Below are 9,676 nucleotides of genomic sequence, written 5' to 3' on the forward strand. Positions count from 1 at the left end.
TGTATTATTATTATTATTATTATTATTATTATTATTATCATTATTATTACTGTCGTCATCATCATCACCACCACCACCACCACCACCACCACCATCATCATCACCACCACCACCACCACCACCACCACCACCACCACAACCACCACCACCACCACCATCATTATCCAGACTTCTCCCACCTATCAACTGTGTATGGTAAGGCTCAGAAGAAAAAAGAAAGAGGGAGAACTAGAAAAAAAAAAAAAAAACTACCCAACCCTATCATGAACAATGGTAAATTTGGGGGTCAGTGAATTTTTTGTACCTCATGCTCTCTCTCTCTCTCTCTCTTTCTCTTCGTCACATAAATTCCCTCATGAAGATGCGTTTTGACAGTAGAATCGCGTCATGGAACCCGAGATGAACGATTCTGAAAGAGAGAGAGAGAGAGAGAGAGAGAGAGAGAGAGAGAGAGAGAGAGAGAGAGAGAGAGAGAGAGAGACTGATAACACATAGAGATGCAGTCACAACATTTGCCCATAAAAGTAAAAAAAATGACACACTCCAGTAACGCGATGCCCAGTTTTCCTCGCAGTGAAAATGTCACCCACCCACATCAGTGTTTCACGCTGCTGGCTTCCACTGTAAATATTTATACAGCGGTGTTTCTCCACGGTCCCTCCCACGGTCTCTTCCACGGTCACCCCCAGCCCACCCTTGCTCTTCAATGCACAAGATACCGCCTGATCTCCCACAGTCTCCTACGGTCACCCCCAGCCCACCCTTGCTCTTCCATGCACAAGATACCGCCTGATCTCCTACGGTCTCCTACGGTCACCCCCAGCCCACCCTAGCTCTCTCATGTACAAGATACCGCCTGATCTCCTACGGTCACCCCCAGCCCATCCTAGCCCTCCTATGCACATGATACCGCCTGATCTCTTACGGTCTCCTACGGTCATCCCCAGCCCTCTCATGCAAAAGATACCGCCTGATCTCCCATGGTCCCTCCCACGGTCAGCCCATCTCTCCCATGCACAAGATACCGCCTATCTCCCACGGTCTCTCTCACAGTCTCCCCACGGTCTCCCCATGGTCTCTCCCACCCCAGCCCTCCCATGCACCAGATACCGCCTATGCTCTCGCCTTCCCCCGCACTCTTGTATTCTTTCCCGAACATCTAAATCACTTTAACATTCTTTCTAGCATGCGTATACCTAAACCATTTATTACTTAAGTTTCTAGTACATCTTCCTAAACCTCTCTAGTATTCTCTCTAGCACACATCTTCCTAAGCGATTTATTTCGAATACTACCCATTAATATTTCTAATTGTTATTCATTTATTTTTTTTTCGACATACATTTCATACATAGGAAAATATTAACTCAGATCATGCAGCAAGAATAAGGAATAACCGACGGAATAAGAGGCTGCCTGACTGGAGCCTAAAAGATTGCGAGTGTGGCAGAAAAATGCCAGACAGGAGGTGGCGAGATGATACAGAGAAGTTTGCAGGCAAAACCTGGCAGAGATTTGCTCAGTCAAGGAATTCGTGGAGAACGTTGGTTATATATATATACATAAAGATCAGGGTGGCCGAAAGAGAAGTCTGTTGCTATGGCACGCAGCACACAGACGGTTGTGGGTCGTGGTTCGGGGGAAGATGGAGGTTTTGCCATAATGACTCGTGCAGTCGATAGGCACTGATATAATCCATTCAATTTTATTTTCTGGCAGATCAGAGTGTCCAGAAAACATGTCGGCCATCATGGAGCCCAACACAGGTAAGTCGAGTGGAGGCGGCGGGGTGGGCACAAGCGGTGAGGCATGGCGGGTGGCGGACCTGCTGGAGAAGAAGTGTACCGGGGGTGAACTGACCGAGGACCAGGTGGCATTTCTGGTCCGATGCATCACTGACCACTCCATCGACGACTGCCAGCTCGGTAAGTACACATTTTATAATCTATATCTGACTAACCCCGCCTTTGTCTGGCAGAGTAGACCCATCAAACTCAGGGAAGCAAACGCCCCTGCAAAGCCGTCCCGTACAGTATAGCGATGTTTCCATACGGCAGACAACGCCTCGCCACAACTAAACGCGAGGAAGTGTGGAGGTTGGGTTTCTGGATGGACGCCGCATTTGATGCGTCTCTCCACCCAGTTAACAGTGGCACCATGGTAGGTTCCACATCACCCCATTATCAAGTTATATGGTTACTACCCAGCGTTGTAAATGGCTTCCTAGGAAAATAGTAAACCATTAGGCTTGTCACTTGGTGTGCCGAAAGCTGAAAGAAAAGTAATAAAAAGGAAAAGAAAGAAGGGAGAAATCGAAAGAGAGGATGGTAAACACAGAAAAAGAATGATAAAGGTGAAGGAAGATGTAGAGAGCACTCCATCATGTGAGTGGATGATGATCGCTAACGTCGTGTTTCTTGGGGCTGTAAGCTTAACTTCATTCCGGTGCCGTGCATTTTCACGCAGCATAGGGTAGACATTTTGAGGAGAGGGAGGCTTTATCTCACCTTTCAGTCTGTAAACCTCATCACGCGGTAAATACAGTATAATCGTCTGGGAAGAGCAGGAATAAAGTAAACAGGTAACGGAGCTAGATGTGGGAGAAGGAGGAGGAGGAGGAGGAGGAGGAGGAGGAGGAGGAGACGAAGAAGAAGAAGAAGAAGAAGAACGGAAAGGAGGAGGAGGAGGAAGAAAGAAAAACTCAGGAAATGCGAACGTTCACTGGACTTCCTGTGTCCTAATGCCACTCCTATCAGATTTACTAGCTACAGTCCTTTCGCCTTAACTTGGCCCAGATTTTTGTCTGCTGCTTATATCACGTAGTTCAACGGAAGAAGACACTACTATGGCTCTAAACCCCTTCCATAGCACTTCTTCGTGACTAGCATCATATTCAAGTGTTAATCTATTGCTACAACTCAGGATTCCAAGTGGAGAGATGGCAGTTTTAGCCCAAGTTAAATAGGGTACAATCGTATTCATAAAGCATCTTACTCTATATGATACTGTAAGAGTTGGCCGTACATAACCAGCATGGGGAAAAGTACACTACCATCACTCATCATCATCATTTTACCATAACTATCACCACTCCGGCATCACCACCACCACCGCTATCATCATCCCTCATTCCACCACCACCACCGCTATCATCATCCCTCATTCCACCACCACCACCGCTATCATCATCCCTCATTCCACCACCACCACCACTACCATTATTATAATATCATCCCTCATTCCACCATCACCACAATTCACCACAATTAACTCCACTAATCACCACCCACCACCTCTCACACCACCAGTCTTACACGTGTATCACTCCAAATGCAATGCTTTGTGCAAATTACCCCTCACGTCTCGTCTCTCCACTTAACCTCGACCTGAAATTGCCGTCACTATATTGAAGCTGAACTGTAATAATACTCGTAACACTAGGATATGGTGCTAGTCACGAAAAAGTGCTATGGAAAGATGCGGAGCCGTAGTACTGTACTGTCTATTGATTAATACATGAAAAAAGTATTACCTGGTATACTTTTTCGCTTCTTCGTGACTAGCATCGTCTACTCTAGCTCAGTGGCATAAAAAAACAATACTACGGCTCTACATCCTTCCATAGCACTTCCTCGTGACTAGCATCAAATTCCAGTTTTAGTCTACTGCTAGAACTAAGCATTCAAGGTGGAAAGATGACAATTTTAGTGCAATTTAATGTGAACAGAGTACAGAACAGCAGGAGAGAACAGATAAGACAGCATAAACGAGAGAGAGAGAGAGAGAGAGAGAGAGAGAGAGAGAGAATAGATGAGAGATAATAAACGAGAGAACAGGTTAACAGTAGCACGTTTGTGGGATGATAAGTACTGATAATGGCTGATAATTAACCATAATAGACCATAATACACGATAATAAATTATCTATCTATTGCCAGACACCTCAATCCCGTTCGGGGTGGCCACAAACAAATCGCCTCCACGTCGCCCTGTCCCCCGCCATTTCACTGCCCTGCTCCCAACTCACACCCCCTTCTCTCATATACCTCTCCACCCCATCCCTCCATCTCATCCTCGGCCTCCCCCTCCCTCTCCCCCCTTCCACCTCACTCACATATCCTACACTCTCTTCGTCAGTCTTTCACTCTCCATCCTCTCCACATGGCCAAACCACCTCAGTGTATTCCTCCTAACGCTTCCTATCACATCCACATCAACACCCTTCTTTATATCCTCATTTGTCAGCCTGTCTCTTCATGTGACTCCACAGGCTCCTCTTAAATAACTCATTTCCAGTACTCTCACTCTTGACTTGTGTCCTTCCAACAACTCCAAGCATCACTTCCATACGTTAGAGTTGGTATCACAATAACAGATAATAACAGGTGATAAAAAACGGTAACAGATGATAACAACTGGGTATAAGCGCATTACATCACACCTCATCCTCATCTTCACGTAATAAGGAAGTAACTACCGTAATCACCAGCATCCTTATCTCCGCCGGGATGCGCAAACACACTTACGATCCATTTCCCGTCGTAAATATGCATCGTAGTAAAAAAAAAAAAAAAAGCCTCCGGTATTTACGATTTATTCTCTACCGTACGAATGCAAAAGTCCCTCAGATAGTTTACGATTAATTTCCCATCGTAACTATACTTCCCCGTTATAATAAATTCTTACGATAAATTTCCTTTCGTAAGTCTACTTCCCCGTTATAATAAATTCTTACGATAAATTTCCTTTCGTAACTCTACTTCCCCGTTATAATAAATTCCCTCAGATGCTTACGATTTATTTCCTCTCGTAACACTATTGCCTGGTTATACAGAAGTCCCTCAGGTCCCTCCCTATCCCTCGAAGGAAGGATGATGGACTGAGGGGGAAGGGCAACTTCAGCCTGCAGTCCATAGGTTTCATGATCAAATATGCCTGAAACCACAACCACAATCACCACCACCACAAATACAATCACCATCACCACAAATACAATCACCACCACCACCACCGCCACAACTACAACCACCACCACCATCACCACCACAACTACAATCACCACCACCGCCACCACAACAACAACAACAAAATGATGGAAATGAAGTATAATGACCAGCTGCCCGGAAATTAAACTCTCCAATTTTTTTTAGAATGTCAGGTAGCCCATGTAATAACGTTTGCCATCATCCACTCAGCCTTTGGTTCCTTCTTCCATCCATAAAGTAACATAAAATGCTTGTCTCTCATCAATTAACGTAACAGCAGCCATTTTCAGATACACATTATGCCACTGCATTTTTCTTTTTTTTTTGACATCCTGCGTATAACCAAAGGGTATGATAAGGTTTGTGTTATTCCGTGGCCTTTTTACTCTTCCTTTTCTCCTCCTCCTCCTCTTCTTCCATCTCCTCCTCTTCTTCTTCCTCGCTTTATAGTACCTGTGATAGCGGCCAGGATGTATTGCGCAACACACTCAGAGTACAAATACATTACAGCATACTGTTCGGTTCCCATGTCTATTGCATTTTTCTTCTTCTTCCTCCTCCTCCTCTCCCTTCTTCTTCTTATTCTTCCTCCCCTTCTTTTTCTTCTTCTCCTCCTCCTCCTCATCGTCTCTTCAGCAACTGTGACTGCGACGACGATGCATTGTCCAGCACTCGCTGACATCAAGGCCAGATAAATACAGCGTCTCGCTCACTTCCCACGCCCACACTCCCGCCATAATATTGTTTCGTTCTTCCTCTTCTCCTCCTCCTCCTCCTCTTCTTCTTCTTCTTGTTCTTTTTCTTCTTCTCCTCCTCCTCTTTTTCTTCTTCCTTTTCTCCTCCTCCTCTTCAACGAGGATGAACAGTACTGCGCAACACCGCTGACACCAAGCACACACACACACCTAAGCATCTCGTTTCCTCCCACACCGTGGCATAATAATACAGTACTCGTCTTTTCTCTTCCACTTCACACTTATCAAAGAGAATCATCCACGGCCTCAGAAACATACCAAGTCTCTCTCAGCTCTGGAATATTAGCCAGCTGAGGAAATTGGGAATTAGGAGAGGTGAAATATTAGACAAACTTAGAAATATTAGCCAGCAGAGGGAAGTGAGAATTAGGAGACATGAACTTAAATATACTAGCAACCAAAGGAAAACGAGAAGTAGAGGAGGTGATATATTAGGAAAACTTAAAATTTTAGCCAGCAGAGGGACGTGAGAAGTAGGTGAGGTGAAATATTACGTGAACTTAGAATATTAACTTCAGAGGGACGTGAGAAGCAGGTGAGGTGAAATATTACGTGAACTTAGAAATATCAGCTAGATGAAGGGCAGTAAGAGGCAGAACCCAGTGGACTGCAGGCTGAAATTATCCTTCTCCTGCGGTCCATCGTCCTTCTTTTGGGGGATAGGGAGGGAACTGAGGGACGCGTGTATGACCAGGCAGTAGAGCCACCCAGTCATATCAGTGCCACCACGTGAAGTATCCATCTCTAGCATCCGATAAAAAAAAGAAAAAAAAAAAGAACCTGGTGAGAGCAAGAATAGATAAACACAGCATCTGACTGTAGGTGTTTTAGTGAAGTTATGCTTAAGTAGTGACTCAGGTGTTATACGCTCTTAATCAAGGGTAATTGCTCTGATTTACACCTTCATTATCTTGAAATTTCTTGGGTTCACTCCTGCCCTGGCGTCAAGAGTCTGCAATCTCAGTTTTTATTTATTATATATATTTATTTTATTTATTTTGTAGTTATTCCCTTTGAGTGGTGTTCTTTTTAGGTTTATTTTTTCGACTACTTCATACTTGCTTGTACTTCCTTATACTTGCTTATAGTTCCTTATACTTGCTTGTACTTCCTTGTACTTCCTCATACTTGCTTGTACTTCCTTATACTTGCTTATACTTTATTATATTTTCTTATTCTTCCTTATATTTGCTTGTTCTTCATTATACTTGCTTATATTTCCTTATACGTGCTGATACTTCCTTACATTTGCTTATATTTCCTTATACTTTCTTAGTCCACCTTATACTTCCTTGTTTTCCCTCTATCAATTCGATCCTGCTCACTTAAAGGGTCGTATTATCAGTGGTACTGGAAGCTTCGTAACACCTTTTCCTAAGCGACTTATTTTGCACATTACGCTTTAATATTCTCATGTGCGGTGTTTATGTCTTTTAAATATTGACATAAAAACATCATTAACATACAGTATGGTAAAAAAAAAAATCTGCCTAATATTTCACCTGTTTCCTCCTCCCACTTTCCTGTGCTGGCTAATATTTCCAGGCTGAGAGAGACATGGGTTTGTATTCTCGTCGGGTAAGGAAGCTCCCTAACACCTTTTCCTTAACGATTTATTTTCCAAACTATCCATTAATATCGTCTTTTTTGCTTCTTGCATCTTTTTAATGTCGACATAGAGTGATGAATAACGTACAAGAATATCGTAACGGGGCAGAATCAGAAATAAACCGGTAAGGAAGAGGTGTTAGTAACCTTCCTATTCTCGTCGGTTAAGGAAGCACTCTAAACACCTTTTCCTAAGCGATTTAGTTTCATGAATACCGTTCTATTCTATATCAATCCTTCTGATGTCGCCAAACTCTGCATAAATAGCGTACAAAATGGATACTAACCAGCCCTATCCAAAAATAAATCGCTAAGGGAGGGATGCTAGGGAGCCTCCTTAACTCACGAGAATACGGGCTTTGGTATATATCTCTGGGGCATAATTTCTTCTCCTTGATATTATGCATCGCAGAGAGAGAGAGAGAGAGAGAGAGAGAGAGAGAGAGAGAGAGAGAGATTAACCCTCTCATAGTACAGATAAAGTTAACCCTGACTATCTGACATCGTAATCATTATCGTTATTGAAGATGATTAGTTTGTGATTTATCATGGTGGTGCAGTCGCTTTATTAAACAGTCCGTGTTTCCTCATAATAATAATAATAATAATAATAATAATGATGATGATGATAACAATTATAATGATGATGATGAGTTATATGGAGAGACAGACAGACAAATGAGGAAATGAAAGAGGGTCGCGGTGTTGATGTGGATGTGACTTAAAGCATTAGGAAAAATACTTTGACAATTTGGCGATCTGTTAAATAAAGAGAATGAGAGATTAACTAGGAGAGAAACAGGTGACTGAAAGCGTTAAGGGAGATCGTCTGAGATGGTCTAGCTACTTGGAAGACAGAAAATGAGAGACTGACTAGGAGAGAGGAAGTGATGTGACTCTTGTTGCTGTTGTTGTTTCAGGTGCACTTCTGATGGCGGTGAGGCTGCGTGGGATGACGGAGACTGAGACGGTGGCGCTGACGACGGCCATGAAGGGATCAGGTACGGTGGGTGTGTGTGTGTGTGTGTGTGTGTGTGTGTGTGTGTGTGTGTGTGTGTGTGTGTGTGTGTGTGTCGCCGCTTGCAATGACCCTGAGAGGATCAATTGGTGCCGCAGAGAAACCTGAGCTGAGTCACATTACTAACACTGATAATATTAACTCTCTCACGCTCAGAACAACTGTACCATCCAATCCCAATCGACATTATCAGGCTGAGAGAGCGTTAAAGAGAAGAAGCGACCACGACAAGGCTTATGTTATCGCCTTATCGTGCTAGAAGTCAATTTACTGATAAGAGAGGGGTCGGTTCCTTTGACAAACCCATTACACAACTTTTACCTCATCATGGCACTCTGAATATTATCTCACTCCCACGATCTTCACTCTAATGTTTATCTTTTGTGATGTGTTGTGGAATGCCTGGGTTTTTTTCCTGCAGGGTGGTGGTGATGAATATGATGATGATGATGATATTGAAGATGATGATGATAATGGTGGTGGTGGTGGTGGTGGTGGTGATGATGAATATGATGATGATGATGGTGGTGGTGGGGGGGATAATGATGAGGTCGTAATGATGATATTGATGATAATGATGGTCGTGGTGGGGGTGATAATGATGAGGTGGTAATGATGATGATGATGATGATAATGGTGGTGGTGGTGGATAATGGTGATGGTGATAATGATGATGATGATGATGATGATGTTCCATAAAATATTCCATAAAAATCTTAAGAGACAGCATTAACACTTGTAATTTCCCATGACTCACTTTCAGCTGACTAAAATCAACCTGTATTAACTAGACTATAAAACTAGACTTGCCAGTAGGAGAAAGTGCTACCTATCTATCTACCTATCTGTCTATCTATTGCATTTACCTTTCTATATACCCATTTATCTCTCTCTCTCCAGTATGTATTTATCTATGTATCTATCTCCCTACAGCCTTGATCTTGGAGGGGGTGGAAACAAACAAATCGCCTCCATGTCACCCTGTCCACCACTATCAAGCTGCCCTCCTTCCAACCCACACCACCCACATTCATATACTGTACACCTGTCCACTCCATCCTTCCACCTCATACTCGGCCTCCTCCTCCCTCTCTCCCCCTCACATTACTCACATACACTCTCCTAGCCAAGTATTGAGATATAGAGTACATTAAAGAGACGAGAAACTGAGAAATATGACGATAAATCGAATATACCCTTTTCACTTTAACTTGGCCTAAATTCCAGCTTTCTATATTAAGACAACAAAAGATTAACAACAGAATGATGATAGTCACGAAGATGTGCTATGGAAATGATGCAGTGACCTA

The 9,676-nt window shown here is 43.3% G+C and overlaps 1 protein-coding gene across 2 annotated transcripts in view; it reads left to right on the top strand.

The window, feature by feature from the left end:
* Positions 1 to 1,723: 1,723 nt before the first annotated feature.
* Positions 1,724 to 9,676, top strand: part of LOC145408368 (thymidine phosphorylase-like) — a 15,690-nt gene continuing 7,737 nt past the window's right edge. The window contains exons 1-2 of one of the 2 annotated variants that reach the window (XM_080279098.1): positions 1,724 to 1,925; positions 8,269 to 8,349. In XM_080279098.1, coding sequence (XP_080135224.1) covers positions 1,739 to 1,925; positions 8,269 to 8,349 — 268 coding nt within the window. In that variant the 5' untranslated portion in view covers positions 1,724 to 1,738. The remainder of the gene's footprint in view (positions 1,926 to 8,268; positions 8,350 to 9,676) is intronic. The other variant, XM_080279106.1, reaches the window with a different exon arrangement.

The sequence above is a fragment of the Coenobita brevimanus genome, chromosome 8, assembly GCF_032717465.1.
Source record: "Coenobita brevimanus isolate Jiangsu-jjx chromosome 8, ASM3271746v2, whole genome shotgun sequence".
Taxonomy (NCBI): Eukaryota; Metazoa; Arthropoda; class Malacostraca; order Decapoda; family Coenobitidae; genus Coenobita; species Coenobita brevimanus.